Source organism: Somniosus microcephalus, unplaced genomic scaffold, assembly GCF_052327205.1.
Source record: "Somniosus microcephalus isolate GS21.2 unplaced genomic scaffold, FLI_Smic_1.0 unresolved_chr1, whole genome shotgun sequence".
NCBI lineage: Eukaryota > Metazoa > Chordata > Chondrichthyes > Squaliformes > Somniosidae > Somniosus > Somniosus microcephalus.
Genome location: NW_028225179.1, coordinates 90622747 through 90647466, shown reverse-complemented (window position 1 = coordinate 90647466; position 24720 = coordinate 90622747). Strand labels below are relative to the sequence as shown.

Below are 24720 nucleotides of genomic sequence, written 5' to 3'. Positions count from 1 at the left end.
TTTCACAAGCCATCCTCGGCGCGGATTTCCTGTGCGCCAACGGCCTCCTGGTCGATGTGCGAAACCGGCGGCTGATCAACGTGGCCACGTTTCTGTTGAGTCTGTATGTCCCAGTTAATGTTAGGATCAATCACTGGACACAGACAACAAGAATAACTTTTAACAGGTCTTTACTATTCGGAGGTCAGGGCTGAACTGCCCAGCAAATCCTTACACAACACTTATATACCAGTGTGGTCACCACCGGTATTACAGTATACAGCAGCCAAGAGAAAGTAGTACATCTCTTAAAGTAGTTCTCTTAAGGTGGAACAGGTTACATACACCACAATCCTCCCTTTTTAGCTTAACAGTTATATCCCCATTTAACATAACATAATAACATATATACAACTTCATGCAAAACAGTTCAAAGATTCAGTCTCTGAGGAGGCCTCCTGATTCGAGTTGGATAACGCCTTTCAGGGGTCTCTGATTCTCGTTGCTGGGGTGACTCATCTAGTTGGTCTCTTATGGATTGGTCATCATCATCAGGTACATTCACTTCTGAGGTAGATGCTTCAGGTTCACTAACTTCTTCCACGGTTGTCTCTGCCGTAACCATGGGTTCGACCCTTGTTCTCGATTCTACCAGTTGGTCAGCATGACGCCATATTACATTTTCACCAATATCTACCATGTACATCAGGGGTCCTTGTCTGGCCCGAATTGTTCCAGATTGCCATTTCTCATTTTTATAGTCCCGGGCTAACACTGGTTGTCCTATTTCGAAACTCCGAGTGGTCTTGTTATTTATATGCTGGAACTGTTTGTTTTCAACTTCCCTCCGCACATTTGGTTTTAACAAGTCCAACCTGGACCGCAACCTCCTGTTATAGAACATCATGGCAGGACTTTGGTTTGTCACTGCATGAGTGGCGTTTCGATATGCCAGTAGGAATTTGTCCACCTTGTGTTGTAGTGGAATCTGATCTTCGCTCATGGCCTTTATTGCTTTTTTAAACATTTGTACAAATCTCTCGGCCAACCCGTTTGTAGCCGGATGATATGGGGCAGAGGTATAATGTTTCACCCCATTCTTCTTCATGAATCTCTGGAATTCTTCTGACACGAACTGCAGTCCGTTGTCTGAACATATTTGTTCTGGCAATCCATTTCTCGCAAATATCGTTCTTAACACCGCGATCGTCTTTTCCGAGGTAGTGGTAGTCATCTTAATCACTTCTGGCCATTTAGAATGTGCGTCCACCGCAATGAAAAACATGGAGTCCATGAAAGGACCAGCAAAGTCAATATGTACACGTTGCCATGGGGTTGAAGGCCATTCCCATGGATGCAGCGGTGCCATCGGAGGTGCATTTTGCACTTTTTGGCACCCTGAGCAGCTTTTCGTCAGCTCCTCTATCTGTTGGTCGATACCCGGCCACCACACATAAGCCCTAGCAAGACTTTTCATCTTGACTCCCCCCAGATGACCTTCATGCAGTTCCTTTAGAACTCTCTCTCTTAACTTAGGAGGAATAATCACCCTTGTCCCATACATCAATGTTCCTTGACAGATGGACAGCTGTTCTCGTCTTGCTGAGAATGCCGGTAACAGTGGATCACCATGTGCTGGCCATCCCTTCACTGTCACTTCGTAGACCCTGGACAGTGTCGGGTCGTTCCTGGTTTCTCTTTCAATACTTGCATTGGTGACTGGTAAACATTCGATGATGGTCGAGTGAAATAACTCAACAGGGTCAACCGTCGGTGCCTCCTCCTCTGTAGGTAGTGGCAGGCGCGACAGCCCATCAGCATTACCATGCTGCTTTGTACCTTTGAATCCTATCTGATATTGATGTGCCCCTAGGAAAAGGGACCATCTCTGGAGTCTCTGTGCTGTCATCACCGAAACACCCTTCTTAGGGTTAAAAATGGATACCAACGGCTGGTGGTCTGTCAGAAGCGTAAACTTTTGGCCCTGCAGGTAATGATTACATTTCTTTACTCCCCACACAAGGCTGAGAGCCTCCCTATCTATCTGAGCATAGTTGCGCTCAGCGGAGGTCAATGATCTGGATGCGAACGCAACTGGCCTCTCCTGGCCATTTGGCAACTTGTGTGAGAGTACTGCCCCAATACCATATGGAGAAGCATCACAAGCCAAACGAATAGGCAGCGTTGGGTTGAAGTGAGCCAACACTTCCTCTGAGGTGATCAATGCCTTGCTTTCGCGAAAGGCTCTCTTACAGTCCTCGCTCCACTTCCATGGTACTCCCTTCTGCAAAAGAGCATTCAGCGGGTGCAGCACCATGGATAAATTTGGCAGAAACTTATGGTAATAGTTAATCAACCCTAGAAACGACCTCAATTGGGATACATTATCCGGAGCGGGAGCCTTCACAACAGCTTCGACCTTGTCAGGAGACTTATGAAGTCCCTCCTGGTCAATGACATGACCACAGTACGAGATCCGCTTCTGAAAGAATTCACATTTCTGGCGATTAACTCGAAGACCATATTCTTTCAATCTGGTGAGCACCAGTTCCAAGTTTGCAAGGTGTTCCTCATCATCATCCCCTGTAATCAGAATATCGTCCAGGTAACATTGTGTACCTGGAATTCCCTGTAATACCTGCTCCATGGCCCTCTGCCAAATTGCTGGAGCTGATGCCACTCCAAAAACCAGTCTATTATACCGGTACAAGCCTCTATGCGTGTTGATCGTGAGATACTGGCGTGACTCTTCCTCAACTTCCAATTGTAAGTACGCCTGCGCCAGGTCTATCTTGGTGAAGTGTTTCCCGCCAGACAATGAAGCGAAGATATCCTCAATCCGTGGAAGCGGATACTGCACCGTGTGTAGCACCGGATTAGCAGTGATCTTGAAATCTCCACAGATGCGAACCTTCCCCGGTTCCCCCGGCTTGTTGCTCGATGAACGCTTCATGACTGGGACAATGGGCGTGGCCCACTCACTCCAGTCTACCTTAGACAGTACTCCTGAACATTCTAGCCCTTCCAGCTCAGCTTCCACAGCAGGTCGTATTGCATAAGGTACCGGTCTGGCTTTGAAAAATTTCGGCTTTGCATGTTCTTCAACCTTGATGTTTGCCGTAATTCCTCTCAGTGTTCCCAGTCCCTGTTGGAACACCTCTTTAGCATCGTCCAATATTCTGGACAATCGTTTAGGTTTGACATTTTTTGTACCGGAATCTACCGTTAGTGCTTTTAAGGAATGCCAGTCCATATTTATTTTCCTAATCCACTCCCGTCCCAGTAGTGGTGGACCTCCCTCAGGTAGCACATATAAGTCCATTCCTCAGCTTTCTTTGCCCTTGTGGACCACCTTTACCTCTATCTTCCCGATGGGGTATACTCTTTGCCCCGTGTATATTTTCAATACAATCTCCGTATCCCGTAGGGGAATATGTGGGAATAACCTTTTGTAATCTTTCTTATTCATGACCGTCAATGCCGATCCAGTGTCCAATTCCATCTTCACTTGGACTCCTGCTATCTGAAGTGTGACCCAAATTGTTTGGAGGTCTGCTTCCTTACCAACATTGTGTACTCTTAGACTACCCAATTCATTACTGCTGGAGTCTGAATCTGACTTCTGTTCATTCGAACTGTTCTCTGTCACCTTGTGTACCTTTTTGTACTTTTCCTGCGGTGACTTCTTGTTGCTGGTCTTCTTTCCTGACCGGCATACTTTAGCTATGTGACCAAGCCTGCCACATTTTCTGCATTCCTGATTTTTGAACCAGCACTGGTTCTGATCGTGCGTTGTCTTTCCACAACGATAACATTTTACTGTACTCAAGACCATTTGATTGGTGCAGAGTTCCGGTGACCGTAGCTGCATTTCCGCAGTGCCTCTCGCTGCGGCTTCTTGCGATGCTGCAATAGTGACAGCTTTATCAAGCGTAAGATCATTCTCTTCAAGCAGTCGCTTTTGTGTTCCTTCTTTTAACAATCCACACACAAATTTATCTCTCAGCGCATCTGCTAGCCCTGTTCCAAACTGACAGTACTTCGATGGTTTACGTAGTTCAATTAAAAATTCAGCGTTGCTTTCGTCAGCGGCGTGGGGTTTAAATGCTTTTTCAGGACAGTAACAATATTCGCGAAGGTCTGATCCGCCGGTTTATTTGGTGATAGAAGGTGCTTCAATAGCCCGTATGTCTTCGCCCCCATTGAGCTTAATAAGGTTAATGCTTTCTCATCATCTGGTACCTTATTTGCTTTACAATAAACTTCCATGCGTTCTACATACGTGGTCTGATCTTCGATATCACTATCAAAGGTGTTAATGCTCCCATGTTTAGGCATCCTTGCAAGTTTTTAAATTTTTCTTTTTCTCAAAATGGCAGCTTCCCGCGCTTGTCTTCTTCCCCCGCCTACTAAAATGGTGGCTTCCTGCGCTTGGCGGTCTTTCCTGCGCTTGTCTTCTTCCCCCGCCGACTACAATGGCAGATTCCCGCATTTGCCTTCTTCCCCCGCTGGCTGCAATGGCGATTGCCTTGCTGCTGCCGTTCTCGCCTCCCCAGCGGTTCTCACTCCCCGATGCTGCTTTGCCTTGCAGCCCCGCTTGCAGCCCGGTCCTTTACACTGGCTGCGTTTGAATTCTCCGCGGCTCTCGTGCCTTAAGCTTCTCAACTCCCCGACGCTGCTTTGCCTCGCAGCCCCGCTCGCAGCCCGGTCCTGTACATCAGCTGCGTTTGAGTTCTCCACGGCTCTCGAGCCTTAAGCTGCCCCAGTCGCTGCGCCTCTCGGCCTTGATTGCAGCCCGGCCCTTTCTACCGGCCGTGGTCGAGCTCTCCACCCTTATTCCTCTGTTTTCCCTCCCCTACTCCACAGTCAACGTGGCCGACTTTCTGCTCGTGTCGCTGATCGGCTTACCCACCACCATGGTAGAAGGGATGATCACTGCCTGTCGCTGATGGAGGGCTTCGTGGTCAGAATTATTTTTCTTTTTAACCCAGGTTCTCGATGCCTCCCGTGCGATGGTGCTCAGCAGGATGATGAGGGCGGATGCCTCTTCTCGACGCCCGTTTTGAGGACGAAGCTGCCTTGGATGTAAATTTGCCACAGGGTAAGATCGGACTCGTTGCCACTGTTGAGTCTGTATGTCCCAGTTAATGTTAGGATCAATCACTGGACACAGACAACAAGAATAACTTTTAACAGGTCTTTACTATTCGGAGGTCAGGGCTGAACTGCCCAGCAAATCCTTACACAACACTTATATACCGGTGTGGTCACCACCGGTATTACAGTATACAGCAGCCAAGAGAAAGTAGTACATCTCTTAAAGTAGTTCTCTTAAGGTGGAACAGGTTACATACGCCACAGTTTCACTCCGTTCCATGCCACCGTGGTACCACCATGTCGCACACCATCTCCTGCGCTTTCCCAACTCCGGACAAGTTCCCTCGCCTGCTCGGTGAATTTCCGGACCTGACCAGACCTACGTTCTCCTCTACAGCCACGAAGCATGGTGTGGAGCACCACATCACTACCACCGGCCCCCCGTTCCACGCGCGGGCCCGGCGCCTCGAACCCGGCAAGCTGGCGGTCGCAAAGGCGGAGTTCGCTACGATGGAACACCTGGGGATTATTCGCCGGTCCAATAGTCCCTGGTCTTTGCCTCTCCACATAGTCCCGAAACCTGGCGGCGGATGGCGGCCATGCGGCGACTATCGGCGACTTAATGACGCTACCACTCCTGATCGATACCTGATCCCCCACATTCAGGATTTCTCTGCCCATTTGGCTGGGAACTGTAGTGTATGTTCTTTGCAGAAGGAACTATATTCTGCAGCCCCTGTATACTGCAGTACCAGTAGTGACCACCCCTGTATATAAGCCTGTGTAGTAACTTTGCATAGTTAGTTCCAGTTTGTCTCCACTCAGTAAAGACCTGTTATAACCAACTCCTGCAGTCCGTGTCTCAATTACACACGTACATAATACTGGCGATGAGCAGATCCGAACTTACCTATAGTCTGCACCACCTCATGGGGATCCATCCCTGAAGCGAAGTTGTCAGAGGTCGAGGCCAGAAGGAAGAAAGAAAAAAAAAACAACAAACAGAAGAAACGGGCGTCGACCGTGGGCAACCGCCTCTGATTCATCGGAGTTGAAGATTTGCAGGAGAGGCTGTCAAGAGCGGGGCTTGGTTATCCTGTCGATGGTGTTCCAGCTAATCGGGCTGGTGCAGGTAGTACACTGATCCTTCCTGGGCTGCGGCGGGCTAGAGCTCGATCGGGTGGCTTTTCAACGGGGCCAAGCAGCGTTGTCGGGAAGAGGAGAGAGAGAGAGAGGGTGGAGCACACAGGGCGCGGCCGGTGCTAAGAAGCCGGGTAGCGTACAGACCCGAGAAGAGGGAGGAAAGTGTCCCATAGAGTTGCTCCGACGACGGGGAAATAAAAGAAATTAGAAGCGCAGAAAGCCGCGAGGAGCTGCAGTTTGCCACGGGAACCGTGGAGAGTGGCGTTAGCAGCAGCGCGGGGGGAACTGCACGAAGACCATAGGGCGCCGCCATCAAGGCATAAAATGCCAGCAACAGCGCTAGCAGCAGCGGAGAAGACGGAAAGTGCGGAGGCGCCATTTTGTTAAATCGGGGAGAAGGCAAAGCGCGGGAGGAGCCATCTTAGATTTCCAAGATGCCGAAGACTGGCAATATCACTGCCTTCGATATTGCAATAGAAGACTGGACCACGTATGTGGAAAGAGTCGAAGTATATTGCGAGGCAAACGAAGTAGCCGATGAGAAAAAGGCATCGGTACTACTAAACCTAATGGGCACAAGAATGTACGGCCTATTGCGGAACCTGATTACTCCAGCCAAACCGATGGCGAAGAGTTTTAACAAAATTGTTGATATCCTACAGGAACACCTAAATCCTATACTGCTGCTGATAGCAGAAAGATTTAAATTCCACAGGCGAAATCAGCATAAAGATGAGAGCAATGCTGATTATCTTACGGAACTACGCAAGCTATCAAAGCACTGCCAGTTCGGAGCAGGACTGACAGATACTCTACAGGACAAATTTGTCTGTGGGCTCCTGAGTGAAGGAACCCAGAAGAGGTTACTCTCAGAGAAAGAGCTGATGCTAGATAAGGCTTTCAGCGTGGCAGTATCGTACGAAGCAGCAGCAAGGGGAGCTGTGGAAATACAGCAAAAGCCACAGGAATACGGCACCCACGAAATGACATGGGGAGTTGAAAAATGTTAATGCTGCGGCAGAACAACCCATAACCAGAAGGACTGCTGGTCCAAGGACAAAATATGCAGGCAATGCGGAAAGATGGGACACATTGCACGAGTTTGCAGGTCTGGGAAGAAGACTAACAACAACAAAAAGGCTACTAAGGAACAGTACAGGAAAGTACAAAAGATGACGGACAATAGTTCCGAAGACCAGATGAGTGATAGTGAATCCGGGAACAAGAGACTAAGCTGTCTCAAACTTCACAACGTAATCGCAAAAGAGGATCACCGAACCATTTGGGTCACCTTCATGATAGCAGGGTCCCAAGTCAAAATGGAATTGGATACAGGATCAGTCCTGACCATCATGAATCGACGAGACTATGAGTGGCTATTCTCACACATACCCTTGAAAGACACATCCATTGTCTTGAAGACGTATACGGGGCAAAAAGTACACCCCAGAGGGAAAATAAGGGTGCCTGTCGAATACAACGGCAAGGAAATACGGAAATTGTATCTGTACATACTGCAAGATGGTGGACCACCGTTATTGGGACGTGAATGGATCAGAAAGATAAGTTTAGACTGGCACTCCATTCAGGTACTGACGGTGGCTGGTAAAAAGGATGACGATGTCACACCTGGACGATTGTCAAAAATCTTAGCTAACGCCAAAGAGGTATTTCAACAAGAACTGGGAACTCCTAAAGGCGTAACCGCCTCGATAAAAATAGAAGAGAATGCAATTCCCAAGTTTTTCAAAGCACGACCAGTACCATATGCAATTCGCCCAGCCGTCGAGGCAGAGCTGGAGAATCTGGAGAATCTAAGGTAGACTGGAGCGAGTGGGCGACGCCCATCATTCCTGTCATGAAGAAAACGTTAAACAATAAGTCTGAGGAGCCAAGGAAGGTTCGCATCTGTTGGGACTTCAAGGTGGCGGTGAACCCAGTCCTTCACACAGTACAATATCCTCTTCCGAGGATAGAAGATATTTTCGCCTCACTATCTGGAGGGAAGCGTTTTACAAAAATTGACCTAGCACAAGCATATTTGCAGATGGAGGTTGAAGAATCCTCTAGGAAGTATCTCACGATAAATACTCACAAAGGTCTTTACCAGTATAATCGACTGGTATTCGGAGTAGCATCAGCTCCGGCGATATGGCAAAGAGCGATGGAACAAGTCCTGCAAGGGATTCCGGGGACTCAGTGTTACTTGGATGACATCCTAGTGACAGGTGAAGATGACAGTGAACACCTTGCCAACCTAGAGCAGGTGCTCACTAGACTAAGAGAACATGGGCTACGAGCTAACCGCCCCAAGTGCGAGTTTTTTAAGAAACAGATGTCGTATTGTGGCCACGTGATTGATGAAGAGGGGTTACATAAGTCCCCTGACAAAATTGAAGCGGTAGTTAAGGCTCCAGCGCCTGAAAATGTGTTGCAACTGAGGTCATTCCTCGGATTGGTGAATTACTACCATAAGTTTTTGCCAAATTTGTCCACAATTCTGCACCCACTGAACGCCCTACTACAAACTGGAATAGCATGGAAATGGAGCGATGAATGTAAGCGGGCCTTTCAGAAGAGTAAAGACCTAATCACTTCAAGAGAAGTATTGGCTCACTGCAACCCATCACTACCGATAAGACTGGCGTGTGATGCGTCTCCCTACGGCATTGGAGCGGTACAGTCACAAAAATTCCTTGATGGTTCAGAGAGGCCGATAGCTTTTGCGTCACGCTCGTTAACTTCAGCTGAGCGTAACTACGCCCAGATTGACATAGAGGCCCTCAGCCTGGTGTGGGGGGTGAAGAAGTTCAATCACTACTTGCACGGTCAGAAATTTACTCTAGTAACTGATCATCAACCTCTTGTCTCCATTTTCAACCCTCAGAAGGGCGTCCCGATAATGACAGCACAACGGCTACAGAGGTGGTCCCTTTTCCTAGGGGCACACCAATATGACATCGAGTACAAAGGAACTAAACAGCATGGGAATGCTGATGGATTGCCGCGCCTACCGTTGCCGATGGTGGAAGAAGCAGCTGCAGTGGATCCAGTGGAGATATTCCACTTGACCATAGTCGAATGTCTACCTGTGACAAATGCAAACATAGAAAAGGAAACACGAAATGACCCGACACTCTCCTGGGTCTATAATTTAACGGTGAAGGGATGGCCAGCACATGGCGAACCATTGTTGCCAGCATTCTCGCCGAGAAGAGAACAGCTGTCAATGTGCAGAGGAACCTTGATGTGTGGATCCAGAGTAGTAATTCCACCCAAATTGAAGGATAGAGTGCTCAATGAGCTTCATGAGGGTCATCTGGGAGGGGTAAAAATGAAGAACTTAGCCAGAGCGTTTGTGTGTTGGCCGGGAATCGATAGAGAAATCGAAGAGATGACCAAGAACTGTACAGGATGCCAGAAGGTCCAAAACGCCCCACCACAAGCCCCTCTACATCCATGGGAGTGGCCCTCATCTCCATGGCAAAGGGTGCACATTGATTTTGCTGGTCCATTTATGGACTCGATGTTTTTAATTGCGGTGGATGCACATTCAAAGTGGCCAGTGGTAATAAAAATGTCCTCAACCACCACAGAAAAAACTATCACAGTCTTACGAACCATATTCGCCAGAAATGGGCTGCCTGAACAGATTTGCTCCGACAATGGACCACAGTTTGTGTCTGAAGAGTTCCGGAGGTTCTTAAAGAACAATGGTGTTAAGCATTACACATCTGCCCCATATCATCCAGCCACCAATGGATTGGCTGAGAGGTTCGTTCAAACATTCAAGAAGGCTATCAAGGCAATGTGTAATGAAGATATACCCCTACAACACAAGGTGGATAATTTCATGTTTGCCTACCGGAATGCGACACATGCCATTACCAACCAAACTCCAGCCATGATGTTCTTCAATCGAAGACTACGATGCCGCTTGGATTTGGTTAAGCCAAACATCAGAAGAGATGTGGAGAACAGGCAGTTTCAGAATATGAATGAAAGGCCAACCAGGAGTTTTAAGATAGGTCAACCAGTTTTGGCCCGGGACTACCGCACAGAGAAATGGCAGCCAGGAACGATCTGTACACGGCAAGGACCTCTAATGTATATCGTGGACGTTGGAGAGAGCATTGTAAGACGCCATGCTGACCAGATTCTAGAGTCACTGGAAAACGTCAATTGCACACCACGATCCGATACACCTGGTGATGAAACCGAAGTACCAATTGCATCTACCTCAGAATTGGGAATATTGGAAGCAGGCGAACCCAACAACGACGTTGATTCCGAATCAACTCTGCCAGAAGAACCTGATACCCCAAAGAGGCGTTATCCAGACAGAATCAGGAAGCCTCCTCAAAGACTGAACTTATAATTGCTTAACTTCAGCTAATGTATATGACAACTGTAATTGTAAATATGTTATTTAATTATTAACCGAATGTTATGTACTGTTTAGCTAAAAGGGGAGGAATTGTAGTGTATGTACTTTGCAGAAGGAACTATATTCTGCAGCCCCTGTATACTGCAGTACCAGTAGTGACCACCCCTGTATATAAGCCTGTGCAGTAACTTTGCATAGTAGTTCCAGTTTGTCTCCACTCAGTAAAGACCTGTTATAACCAACTCCTGCAGTCCGTGTCTCAATTACACACAGACATAATAGGAACACCGTGTTTTCCTAGGTGGATCTGGTCCGAGGCTACCACCAGGCCCCGGTACACCTGCAGGACGTGCAGAAGACCGTCGTCATCACCCCATTCGGCCTTTTTGAATTCTTGAGGATGCCTTTTGGGTTGAAAAATGCTGCCCAGGCCTTCCAGCGCCTCATGGACTCCATGCTGCGGGACCTCAAGTTCCTTTTCATCTATTTAGACGACATCCTCGTTGCCAGTTGAAATAAGGAGGAACACATCGCACACCTACGCACCCTCTATCGTCGCCACAGCCAACACGGCCTGATTCTCAACCCGGCCAAGTGTCAGTTTGGTCTGCCCCACATTGATTTCCTGGGATATCGCATTACATCAGAGGGAGCGGTGCCTTTCCAAGCAAAGGTAGAGGCGGTGACATCCTTTCCGCGCCCGCAGACCATCAAAGCCCTGCAGGAGTTCCTTGGGATGGTAAATTTTTACCACCGCTTCGTGCCTAAGGCAGCTCTGCTCATGCAGCCCCTGTACGAGGCCCTCAAGGGCAAGTCTGGCAAGGATCCGGTAAGCTGGACGGTCGACATGGACCGGGCGTTCGTTGATGCAAAAAGCGCCCTCACCAACGTGACCATGCTGGCGCACCCGCTGCCAGGTGCCACCATCGCCCTCACCACCGACGCATCAGACTAGGCCATCGGCGCAGTGCAGGAACAGTGGGTAAATAGAACATGGCAACTGCTGGCGTTCTTCAGCCGTCAACTACGGCGAAATGAGCGGAAGTACAGTACCTTCAACCGGAAGTTGCTGGCTCTTTTTCTGGCCATCCCCCATTTCCGGTTCTTGCTGGAAGGATGCCCTTTCACTGCTTTTGTGGACCATAAGCCACTAACGTTTGCTATGGCCAAGACTGCTGAACCGTGGTCAGCCCGACAACAACGTCAGTTAACGTTTATCTCGGAATTCACGACTGATATTCAGCACGTGGCCGGTAAAGACAACCTGGTGGCGGATGCTCTCTCCCGCACGACCGTTCAGGCAGTCCAGCTCGGCATCGACTATGCCCTCATGGCTACGGATCAAGCCTCAGATCCAGAGGTACAAGCTTACCGAACCAGCCCCTCTAGCCTCCAAGCGGCCGACGTCAAATTCCACGCCGCAGGCACCATGCTACTTTGTGACGTCTCCGTAGGAGATCCTCGCCCTATCGTGCCAGTCGCCTGGCGCCAAAAAGTGTTTGACGCCATACACGGGTTGTCACACCCTGGCATGAAGGCCTCGCAAAGGCTGATGTCATCCAAGTTCATTTGGCGGGGCATGCATATGGATGTCCGCGACTGGGCCAAAAGGCCAAGGTGCAGTGTCATGTCAAAGCTCTATTGGCGACCTTCGCTGTTCTGGAGCGGCGATTCGATCACGTGAATGTGGACCTGGTGGGGCCACGTCGACCTTCTCATGGGTTTACACATATCCTTACGATGGTAGACCGCACCACTAGATGGCCAGAGGCAGTTCCCTTGTCATCCACCACTTCGGCAGATGTAGCCTGGGCATTCATCTCCTCTTGGGTCGCCCGTTTCGGGGTACCGGCGGACATCTCTTCTGATCGTGGACCACAATTTTCCTCTCAGCTCTGGAACGCAGTGGCTCAGGGGCTTGGCATCAAGCTACATCGCACCACAGCCTACCATCCACAGGCGAATGGCCTGTGCGAACGGTTTCACAGGTCGCTCAAAGCCGCACTGAGGGCCAGCCTCCAAGGCACTGGATGGGTGGACAGGCTGCCATGGGTCCTGTTGGGTTTTCGCACGGCACCCAAGGAAGATCTTCGCTCGTCCTCGGCAGAGCTTGTCTATGGCCAGCCGCTACGCGTACCAGGGGGTTTCCTTCCGACTCCAACAGAGCCATGGTCTGCATCCACTCAACTCATCAGCCACCAGGAGGCAGCCAGGTGTTTTGCACAAATACCAATGTCGCATCACGGCTTGCAGAGTTCCCACGTCCCAGCAGAGCTGAAGAACGCCGAATATGTGTTCACCCGCCACGACTCTCATCGGGATCCGCTCAAGGCCCCTTACACTGGTCCTTTCCGCGTGCTAAAGCCGGGAGACAAAACTTTCTTGGTGGATATCGGAGGTAAACCGGACCACATTTCGGTTGACCGGTTGAAGCCGGCACACTTGGACCTTTACCGCCCGGTCGAGACCGCACAGCCGCCAAAACGTGGCCGACCACCCACAGTCGCCGTGCCAGATCAAGCGCAACCGCCCGCCAGCCCGTCCGCCGTCCAGCAGCTTCCACTCCAAGTGTACAGAAGTCGCTCTGACAGGCTTGTCAGGCCTCCTCGCCGTTTCACTTATTCTGTTAAAGACAATTCTGGGGGGGCGCATGTGGCGGAGCCACTAAGGGACTCCGATCAAATGTATATAATTCCTTTAACAATATGTAGCTACAGCCTGAGCCTGTACCTTTGTATATACTGTTTGCATGTACAGAGCGCGGTCCCTTTAATAGCGCGGGCAAATGCGATGACGTCACGCCGTTCATCACGTGATTCCCCACCGGCGGGAAAAACGTGATGACGTCATGACGCCAGCCATGGGACCGCCCAAGCAGTCCTCGTGGAGCCTCCGAACTGACTAGACCTGTATTCGTAGTTCCCTGACATCTGTTTGTTAAACTCAATTAGTTTTACATTAAACATTGTTTGTTTGATCGCCTGAGACGACCTCAGTCTCTTGATAGGAAATAGACATTCCTACAGTAGGGAAATTATTAGAAAAATTTCTGAGGGACAGAATTAGTCTCCACTTGGAGAGGCAAGGATTAATCAAGGATAGTCAGCATGGCTTTGTCAGGGGGTGATCATGTCTAACCAATTTAATTGAATTTTTCGAGGGGGTGACTAGGTGCGTGGATGAGGCTAGTGCAGTTGATGTAGTTTACATGGACTTCAGTAAGGCTTTTGACAAAGTCTTGCATGGGAGACTGATCAAGAAGTTAAGAGCCCATGGGATCCAGGGCAATTTGGCACATTGGATCCAAAATTGGCTTAGTGGCAGGAGGCAGAGGGTGATGGTCGAAGGTTGTTTTTGTGACTGGAAGCCTGTGTCCAGTGGTGTACCGCAGAGATCAGTGCTCGGTCCCTTACTGTTTGTAGTGCACATTAATGATTTAGATATGAATGTAGGAGGTATGATCAGTAAGTTCGCAGATGACTAGTGCTGTGGGGGAGGGTTTAAACTAAAATGGCAGGGGGTTGGGAACATTTGCAGGGAGACAGAGGAAAGGGAAGCAAGGATAGAAGCTAAAGACAGGAAGGAGAAAAGCAAAAGTGGCAGTCAGAGAAAACAAGGATTTAAATCAAACATGGCCACAGTAAATAATAATTCTAAAAGGTCTAAGTGTGCTAAAAAAAACAAGCCTGAAGGCTTTGTGTCTTAATGCGAGGAGCATTCATAATAAGGTGGATGAATTAGCTGTGCAAATAGAGGTAAACAGATATGATATGATTGGGATTACAGAAACATGGCTCCAGGGTGACTAAGGCTGGGAACTCAACATCCAGGGGTATTCAATATTCAGGAAAGACAGGCAAAAAGTAAAAGGAGGTGGGGTAGCATTGCTGGTTAAAGAGGAGATTAACACAATTGTGAGGAAGGATATTAGCTCTGATGATGTGGAATTTGTATGGGTAGAGCTGAGAAATACCTAGGGGCAGAAAACATTAGTAGGAGTTGTATACAGACCACCAAACAGTAATGTGGAGGTTGGGGATGGCATTAAATGGGAAATTAGAGACGTGTGCAATAAGGGCACAGCAGTTATCATGGGTGACTTTAATCTACATATAGATTGGGCTAACCAAATTAGTAACAATACTGTGGAGGAGGAATTCCTGGAGTGTACACGGGATCCCTTGGCTCGGAGTGATCATAATATGATAGAATTCTTCATTAAGATGGAGAGTGAAGTTTTTGACTCCGAGACTAGGGTCCTGAATTTAAATAAAGGAAACTACGATGGTATGAGGCGCTAGTTGGGTAGGATGGATTCAGGAATGTTACTCAAAGGGTTGACGGTGGATAGGCAATGGCAGACATTTAAAGATCGCATGGATGAACTGCAGAATTTGTTCATTCCTGTTTGGCATAAAAATAAAACAAAAAATGTGACTCAACCGTGGCTAACAAGGGAAATTAGGGATAGCATAAGATCCAAGGAGAGGATATATAAATTGGCCAGAAAAAGCAGCAAACCTGAGGATTGGGAGCAGTTTAGGATTCAGCAAAGGAGGACAATGGGATTAATTAAGAGGGGGAAAATAGAGTATGAGAGTAAGCTTGCAGGGAACATGAAATCTGACTGTAAAAGCTTCTATAGATATGTGAAGAGAAAAAGATTGGTGAAGTCAAGCGTAGGTCCCTTGCAGTCAGAATCAGGGGAATTTATAATGGGGAACAAAGAAATGGCAGACCATTTAAATACATACTTTGGTTCTGTCTTCACAAAGGAGGACACAAATGACCTCCCAGGGATGTCGGGGAACATAGGATCTAATGAGAGGGAGGAATTGAATGAAATCAGTATTTGTAGGGAAATGGTGTTCGGGAAATTGATGGGATTGAAGACCGATAAATCCCCAGGGCCTGATAATCTACATCCTAGGGTACTTAAGGAAGTGGCCCTAGAAATAGTAGATGCATTGATCATCTTCCAACATTCGATGGAATCTGGAACAGTTCCCATGGATTGGAGGGTAGCTAATGTTACCCCACTATTCAAAAAAGGTGGTAGCGAGAAAACGGGGAATTACAGACTGGTAAGCCTGACGTCAGTAGTGGGGAAAATGCTAGAGTCCATTACAAAAGATGTAATGGCAGAGCACTTGGAAAACAGTGACAGAATCGGACAAAGTCAACATGGATTTACAAAAGGTAAATCGTGCTTGACTAATCTACTGGAATTTTTTGAGGATGTAACTGGTAAAATAGATAAGGGAAAACCAGTGGATGTGGTGTATTTAGACTTTCAGAAGGCTTTCGATAAGGTCCCGCATAAGAGATTAGCGTGTAAAGTTAAGGCATATGGGATTGGGGGCAAGGTATTGACTTGGATAGGGAACTGGTTGGCAGACAGAAAGCAAAGAGTTGGAATAAACGGGTCTTTTTCCGAGTGGCAGGCAGTGACTAGTGGGGTACCACAGGGATCGGTCCTTGGACCCCAGCTATTCACAATATATATTAATAGAAACATAGAAGATAGGAGCAGGACTAGGCCATTCGGCCCCTCGAGCGTGCTCCGCCATTCAATGCGATCATGGCTGATCAGCCAAATTCAGTACCACGTTCCTGCCTTCTCCCCATACCCCTTGATCCCTTTAGCCTTAAGAAATATATCCAGCTGCTTCTTGAATATATTTAATGAATTGGCCTCTACTGCCTTCTGTGGTAGAGAATTCCACAGGTTCACCACTCTCTGGGTGAAGAAATTCCTCCTCATTTCTGTCCTAAATGACTTACCCCTTATCCTTAGACTGTGACCCCTGGTTCTGGACTCCCCGACCATCGGGAACATCCTTCCTGCATCTAATCTGTCCAGTCCTGTCAGAATTTTATAAGTTTCAATGAGATCCCCTCTCATTCTTCTAAACTCCAGCGAGTATAAGCCCAATCGACCCAATCTCTCCTCATACGTCATTCCTGCCATCCCAGGTATCAGCCTGGTGAATCTTCACTGAACTCCCTCCATGGCAAGAACTCAGATAAGTTGACCAAAACTGCACACAATACTCAAGATGTGGTCTCACCAAGGCCCTGTACAACTGCAGCAAGACATCCTTGTTCCTGTACTCAAACCCTCTCGCTACGAAGGCCAACATACCATTTGCCTTCTTAACCGCCTGCTGCACCTGCATGCTTACCTTCAGCGACTGGTGCACAAGGGCACCCAGGTCTCGTTGCACTTCCCCTTCTCCCAATCTATTGTCATTCAGGTAATAATCCGCCTTCCTGTTTTTGACACCAAAGTGGATAACCTCGCATTTATCTACGTTATATTGCATCTGCCATGCTTCTGCCCAATCACCCAACCTGTCCAAATCATCCTGGAGTTTCTTGGCATCCTTCTCACAGCACACACGCCCACCCAGCTTTGTGTCATCTGCAAACTTGGAGATATTACATCTAGTTCCCTTGTCTAGATCATTAATATATATTGTGAATAGCTGGGGTCCTAGGACCGATCCCTGCGGTACCTCACTTGTCACTGCCTGCCACTCGGAAAAAGACCCGTTTATTCCAACTCTTTGCTTTCTGTCTGCCAACCAGTTCTCTATCCAAGTCCATACCTGGCCCCAATCCCATGTGCCTTAACTTTACACGCTAATCTCTTATGCGGGACATTATCGAAAGCCTTTTGAAAGTCCAAATACACCACATCCACTGGTTCTCCCTTATCTATTTTACCAGTTACCTCCTCAAAAAGTTCCAGTAGATTAGTCAAGCACGATTTACCTTTTGTAAATCGATGTTGACTTTGTCCGATCCTGTCACTGTTTCCCAAGTGCTCTAGACCAAGTGATCTAGACGAGGGAACTAGATGTAATATGATAGCTGAAACGTCAACTCAAATTTCTCTCCACGGATGTTGCCTGACCTGCTGAGCTTTTCCAGCATTTTCTGTTGTTATTTTAGATGTAATATGGCCTGTTTCTGTGCTGTAGATTCTATGTAAATCGCATAAATTGGTTCAAAAATTTGGATTAAAAACCATGGAGTGTGAAAATGTTCTGAGATGCAGCAAATTGCGCCATTTCTACATAAATGTGCCAATGTGGGGGGCAAGGCCTCCCAGTGTTTGGGACGAGAAGGAGGACCCAGCCTCGGCCCAGGCCCTGTGACGCTCCTGGCCCCGCCCACTCCATGCCCTATGACGCTGCAGGTCCCGCCCACTCCAGGCCCAGTGACGCTAAGGTCCCGCCCACTCCAGTGCAGGTCCCGCCCACTGCAGGACCTGTGACGCTACAGGGCCCGCCCACTCCAAGCCCAGCGAAGTTGCAGGTCCCGCCCACTCCAGGCCCAGTGAGGCTGCAGGTCCCACCCACTGCAGGACCTGTGACGCTTCAGGCCCCGCGCACTCCAGGACCCGCCCACCTGCCAATCAACGGCTGCAACGTGACCTGCCGCCATCTTGGTGAAGTAGCCGGGGGAAGATGGCGGCCGGGGGCGGTGCGCGGCTACGGGGCGGGGCCTGGCCTCTCCTCCCTTCAAAGGGCGGCGCGGGCTGGGCGGCAGCTGCAACCGTGGATTTAAAGGGGCGGAGCGCAGCGCAGCGCAGCGCGTAGGCGCTGCTGAGGCGGGACTCGTGGAGAGGCGAGGATTTCACCGTCAGAGCCCGGTGTGAGAGAGCGGGGAAAATGACTGGTCACAAGGGAAGGGCGGGGCGAGGGGGGTCACAGAGAGGGCGGGGCGGGGCGGGGCGGGGCGAGGGGGGGTCACAGAGAGGGCGGGGCGAGGGGGGTCACAGAGAGGGCGGGGCGAGGGGGGTCACAGAGAGGGCGGGGCGAGGGGGGTCACAGAGAGGGCGGGGCGAGGGGGGGTCACAGAGAGGGCGGGGCGAGGGGGGGGTCACAGAGAGGGCGGGGCGAGGGGGGGGTCACAGAGAGGGCGGGGCGAGGGGGGTCACAGAGAGGGCGGGGCGAGGGGGGGTCACAGAGAGGGCGGGGTGAGGGGGGGTCACAGAGAGGGCGGGGCGAGGGGGGGTCACAGAGAGGGCGGGGCGAGGGGGGGTCACAGAGAGGGCGGGGCGAGGGGGGGTCACAGAGAGGGTGGGCGAGGGGGGGTCACAGAGAGGGCGGGGCGAGGGGGGACACAGAGAGGGCGGGGCGAGGGGGGACACAGAGAGGGCAGGGCGAGGGGGGGTCACAGAGAGGGCGGGGCGAGGGGGGTCACAGAGAGGGCGGGGCGAGGGGCGGTCACAGAGAGGGCGGGGCGAGGGGGGTCACAGAGAGGGCGGGGCGAGGGGGGTCAGCGAGGGCGGGGTGAAGGGGGTTCAGCGAGGGCGGGCTGAGGTTGGGTCGGTGAGGGGGGTCAGCGAGGGCAGGGTGAAGGGGGGTTCAGCGAGGGCGGGCTGAGGTTGGGTCGGTGAGGGGGGTCAGCGAGGGGGGGTCAGCGAGGGCGGGGTGAGGGGATCAGCGAGGGCGGGGTGAGGGTCGGTGAGGGGGATCAGCGAGGGCGGGGTGAGGGTCGGTGAGGGGGGTCAGCGAGGGCGGGGTGAGGGGGGTCAGCGAGGGCGGGGTGAGGGGGGTCAGCGAGGGCGCGGTGAGGGGGGTCAGCGAGGGCGGGCTGAGGGGGGTCAGCGAGGGCGGGGTGAGGGGGGTCAGCGAGGGCAGGCTGAGAGGGGTCAGCGAGGGCGGGGTGAGGAGGGGTCAGCGAGGGCGCGGTGAGGGGATCAGCGAGGGCGCGGTGAGGGGGGTCAGCGAGGGTGGGGTGAGGGGGGGGTCAGTGAGTGGGGTCAGCGAGGGCGGGGTGGGGGGTCAGCGAGGGCGAGGTGGGGGGGGTCAGCGAGGGCGGGGGGGGGTCAGCGAGGGCGGGGTGGGGGGGTCAGCGAGGGCGGGGTGGGGGGGTCAGCGAGTGCGGGGTGAGGGGGGGTCAGCGAGTGCGGGGTGAGGGGGGTCAGCGAGTGCGGGGTGAGGGGGTGTCAGCGAGGGCGGGGGTGAGGGGGTGTCAGCGAGGGCGGGGTGAGGGGGTGTCAGCGAGGGCGGGGTGAGGGGGGTCAGCGAGGGCGGGGTGAGGGGGGTGTCGGCGAGGGCGGGGTGAGGGGTCGGCGAGGGCGGGATGAGGGGGTTCGGCGAGGGCGGGGTGAGGGGGGGTCGGCGGGGTGGGGGGGTCGGCGAGGGCGGGGTGAGGGGGGTCAGCGATGGCGGGGTGGGGGGGTCAGCGAGGGCAGGGTGAGGGGGGTCAGCGAGAGGGGGGTGAGCGAGGGCGGGGTGTGGGGGGTCGGTGAGGGGGGTCAGCGAGGGCGGGGTGAGGGGGGTCAGCGAGGGCGGGGGTGAGGGGGGTCAGCGAGGGCGGGCTGAGGGGGGTCAGCGAGGGCGGGGTGAGGGTGTCAGCGAGGGCGGGGTGAGGGGGTCAGCGATGGCGGGGTGGGGGGGTCAGCGAGGGCAGGGTGAGGGGGGTCAGCGAGAGGGGGGTGAGCGAGGGCGGGGTGTGGGGGGTCGGTGAGGGGGGTCAGCGAGGGCGGGGTGAGGGGGGGTCAGCGAGGGCGGGGTGAGGGGGGACAGCGAGGGCGGGGTGAGGGTGGTCAGCGAGGGCGGGGTGAGGGGGGTCAGCGAGGGCGGGGTGAAGGGGGGTCAGCGAGGGCGGGGTGAGGGGGGTCAGCCAGGGCAGGGTGAAGGGGGGGTCAGCGAGGGCAGGGTGAAGGGGGGTCAGCGAGGGCGGTGTGAGGGGGGTCAGCGAGGGCGGGGTGAGGGGGGTCAGCGAGGGCGGGGTGAGGGGGGTCAGCGAGGGCGGGGTGAGGGGGTCAGCGAGGGCGGGGTGATGGGGTCAGCGAGGGCGGGGTGAGGGGGGTCAGCGAGGGTGGGATGAGGGGGGTCAGCGAGGGCGGGGTGAGGGGATCAGCGAGGGCGGGGTGAGGGGTTCGGTGAGGGGGGTCAGCGAGGGCGGTGTGAGGGGGTCGGTGAGGGGGGTCAGCGAGGGCGGGGTGTGGGGGTCGGTGAGGGGGGTCATCGAGGGCGGGGTGAGAGGGGTCATCGAGGGCGGGGTGAGGGGGTCATCGAGGGCGGGGTGAGGGGGGTCATCAAGGGCGGGGTGAGGGGGGTCATCGAGGGCGGGTTGAGGGGGGTCATCGAGGGCGGGTTGAGGGGGGTCAGCGATGGCAGGCTGAGGGGGGTCAGCGAGGGCAGGCTGAGATCGGTCAGCGAGGGCAGGCTGAGGGGGGTCAGCAAGGGCGGGATGAGTGGGTTCAACGAGGGTTGGGTGAGGGGGTTCAACGAGGGCGGGGTGAGGGGGTTCAGCGAGGGCAGGGTGAGGGGGGTCAGTGAGGGGGTGTCAGCGAGGGCGGGGTGATGGGGGGTCAGCGAGGGCGGGGGTGAGGGGGGTCAGCGAGGGCGTGGTGAGGGGGGTCAGCGAGGGCGGGGTGAGGGGGGTCAGCGAGGGCGGGGTGAGGGGGGTCAGCGAGGGCGGGGTGAGGGGGGTCAGCGAGGGCGGGGTGAGGGGGTCGGTGAGGTGGGTCAGCGAGGGCGGGGTGAGGGGGTCGGTGAGGGGGCTCAGCGAGGGCGGGGTGAGGGGGTCGGTGAGGGGGCTCAGCGAGGGCGGGGTGAGGGTCGGTGAGGGGGGTCAGCGAGGGCGGGGTGAGGAGGGGTCAGCGAGGGCGGGGTGAGGGGGATCAGCGAGGGCGGGGTGAGTGGGATCAGCGAGGGCGGGGTGAGGGGTGGTCAGTGAGTGGGGTCAGCGAGGGCGGGGTGAGGGGGGGTCAGCGAAGGCCGGGTGAGGGGGGTTCAGCGCGGGCGGGGTGAGGGGGTTCAGTGAGTGGGGTCAGCGATGGCGGGGTGAGGGGGGGTCAGCGAGAGCGGGGTGAGGGGGGGTCAGCGAGGGCGCGGTGAGGGGGGTCAGCGAGGGCGCGGTGAGGGGGGTCAGCGAGGGTGGGGTGAGGGGGGGTCAGTGAGTGAGGTCAGCGAGGGCGGGGTGGGGGGTCAGCGAGGGCGGGGTGGGGGGGTCAGTGAGGGCGGGGTGGGGGGGGTCAGCGAGGGCGGGGGGAGTCAGCGAGGGCGGGGTGGGGAGGGGTCAGCGAGGGCGCGGTGAGGGGGGTCAGCGAGGGCGCGGTGAGGGGGGTCAGCGAGGGTGGGGTGAGGGGGGTCAGTGAGTGGGGTCAGCGAGGGCGGGGTGGGGGGTCAGTGAGGGCGGGGTGGGGGGGTCAGCGAGGGCGGGGTGGGTCAGCGAGGGCGGGGTGGGGGGGTCAGCGAGGGCGGGGTGGGGGGGTCAGCGAGTGCGGGGTGAGGGGGGGTCAGCGAGTGCGGGGTGAGGGGGGTCAGCGAGTGCGGGGTGAGGGGGTGTCAGCGAGGGCGGGGTGAGGGGGTGTCAGCGAGGGCGGGGTGAGGGGGTGTCAGCGAGGGCGGGTGAGGGGGGTCAGCGAGGGCGGGGTGAGGGGTGTCAGCGAGGGCGGGGTGAGGGGGTGTCGGCGAGGGCGGGGCGAGGGGGGTCGGCGAGGGCGGTGTGAGGGGTCGGCGAGGGCGGGATGAGGGGGTTCGGCGAGGGCGGGGTGAGGGGGGTCGGCGGGGTGGGGGGGTCGGCGAGGGCGGGGTGAGGGGGATCGGTGAGGGGGCTCAGCGAGGGCGGGTTGAGGGGGGTCAGCGAGGGCGGGGTGAGGGGGTCAGCGAGGGCGGGGTGAGGGGGGTCAGCGAGGGCGGGTTGAGGGGGGTCAGCGAGGGCGGGGTGAAGGGTCCGCGAGGGCAGTCTGAGGTGGGGTCAGCGATGGCGGGGTGAGGGGGGGTCAGCGAGAGCGGGTTGAGGGGGGGTCAGCGAGGCCGGGGTGAGGGGGGTCAGCGAGGGCGGGGTGAGGGGGGTCAGCGAGGGCGGGGTGAGGGGCGGTCAGCGAGGGCGGGGGTGAGGGGGGTCAGCGAGTGCGGGGTGAGGGGTCAGCGAGGGCGGGGTGAGGGGGGTCAGCGAGGGCGGGGTGAGGGGGGGGTCAGCGAGGGCAGGGTGAGGGGGGTCAGCGAGGGCGGGGTGAGGGGGGTCAGCGAGGGCGGTGTGAGGGGGGTCAGCGAGGGCGGGGTGAGCGGGTCGGTGAGGGGGGTCAGCGAGGGCGGGGTGATGGGGGTCAGCGAGGGCAGGCTGAGAGGGGTCAGCGAGGGCGGGGTGAGGGGGGTCAGCGAGGGCGGGGTGAGGGGGGTCAGCGAGGGCGGGTGAGGGTGGGTCAGCGAGGGCGGGGTGAGGGTGGGTCAGCGAAGGCAGGGTGAGGGGGTCAGCAAGGGCGGGGTGAGGGGGTTCAGCGAGGGCGGGGTGAGGGGGTCGGTGAGGGGGGTTCAGCGGCGTCAGTGAGTGGGGTCAGCGAGGGCGGGGTGAGGGGGGTCAGCGAGGGCGTGGTGAGGGGGTCAGCGAGGGCAGGGTGAGGGGGGTCAGCGAGTGCAGGGTGAGGGGGTCAGCGAGGGCGGGGTGAGTGGGGTCGGTGAGTGGGGTCAGCGAGGGCGGGGTGAGGGGCGGTCAGCGAGGGCGGGGTGAGGGGGGTCAGCGAGTGCGGGGTGAGGGGTCAGCGAGGGCGGGGTGAGGGTGTCAGCGAGGTTGGGGTGAGGGGGCTCAGCGAGGGCGGGGTGATGGGGGTCAGCGAGGGCAGGCTGAGGGGGGTCAGCGAGGGCGGGGTGAGGGGGGTCAGCGAGGGCGGGGTGAGCGGGTCGGTGAGGGGGGTCAGCGAGGGCGGGGTGATGGGGGTCAGCGAGGGCAGGCTGAGAGGGGTCAGCGAGGGCGGGGTGAGGGGGGTCAGCGAGGGCGGGGTGAGGGGGGTCAGCGAGGGCGGGGTGAGGGGGTTCAGCGAGGGCGGGGTGAGGGGTGTCAGCGAGGGGGGCGTCAGTGAGTGGGGTCAGCGAGGGGGGTCAGCGAGGGCGGGGTGAGGGGGGTCAGCGAGGGCGGGTGAGGGTGGGTCAGCGAGGGCGGGGTGAGGGTGGGTCAGCGAAGGCAGGGTGAGGGGGTCAGCAAGGGCGGGGTGAGGGGGTTCAGCGAGTGCGGGGTGAGGGGGTCGGTGAGGGGGGGTCAGCGGCGTCAGTGAGTGGGGTCAGCGAGGGCGGGGTAGGGGGGTCAGCGAGTGCGGGGTGAGGGGGTCAGCGAGGGCGGGGTGAGTGGGGTCGGTGAGTGGGGTCAGCAAGGGCGGGGTGAGGGGGGTCAGCGAGGGCCGGGTGAGGGGGGTCAGCGAGGGGGGGGTGAGGGATGGTCAGCGAGGGCGGGGTGAGGGGGGGTCGGTGAGGGGGGTCAGCGAGGGCGGGGTGAGGAGGGTCTGCGAGGGCGGGGTGAGGGCGGTCAGCGAGGGCGGGATGAGGGGGGTCGGCGAGGGCGGGGTGAGGGGGGTCGGCGAGGGCGGGATGAGGGGGGTCGGCGAGGGCGGGGTGAAGGGGGTCGGCGAGGGCGGGGTGAGAGGGGTCGGCGAGGGCGGGGTGAGGGGGGTCAGCGAGGGCGGGGAGAAGGGGGGTCAGCGAGGGCGGGGTGAGGGGGTCAGCGAGGGCAGGGTGAGGGGGGTCAGCGAGTGCGGGGTGAGGGGGTCAGCGAGGGCGGGGTGAGTGGGGTCGGTGAGTGGGGTCAGCGAGGGCGGGGGTGAGGGGGGTCAGCGAGGGCCGGGTGAGGGGGGTCAGCGAGGGGGGGTGAGGGATGGTCAGCGAGGGCGGGGTGAGGGGGGTCAGCGAGGGTGGGGTGAGAGGGGTCGGTGAGGGGGGTCAGCGAGGGCGGGGTGAGGAGGGTCTGCGAGGGCGGGGTGAGGGGGGTCAGCGAGGGCGGGATGAGGGGGGTCGGCGAGGGCGGGGTGAGGGGGGTCGGCGAGGGCGAGGTGAGAGGGGTCGGCGAGGGCGGGGTGAGGGGGGTCAGCGAGGGCGGGGTGAAGGGGGGTCAGCGAGGGCGGGGTGAGGGGTCAGCAAGGGCGGGGTGAAGGGGGGTCAGCGAGGGCGGTGTGAAGGGGGGTCAGCGAGGGCGGGGTGAGGGTTCAGCGAGGGCGGGGTGAGGGGTCAGCGAGGGCGGGGTGAGGAGGGTCAGCGAGGGCGGGGTGAGAGGGGTCGGTGAGGGGGGTCAGCGAGGGCGGGGTGAGGAGGGTCTGCGAGGGCGGGGTGAGGGGGGTCAGCGAGGGCGGGATGAGGGGGGTCGGCTGAGGGCGGGGT

General features: G+C 55.9%; 1 protein-coding gene across 1 annotated transcript in view; it reads left to right on the top strand.

The window, feature by feature from the left end:
• Positions 1 to 5373: 5373 nt before the first annotated feature.
• The window catches only part of LOC147095587 (scavenger receptor cysteine-rich domain-containing protein DMBT1-like), a 64054-nt gene continuing 44707 nt past the window's right edge, over positions 5374 to 24720 (top strand). The window contains exon 1 of the mRNA XM_085973665.1: positions 5374 to 5431. Within this exon, the coding sequence (XP_085829791.1) occupies positions 5374 to 5431 (58 nt within the window). The remainder of the gene's footprint in view (positions 5432 to 24720) is intronic.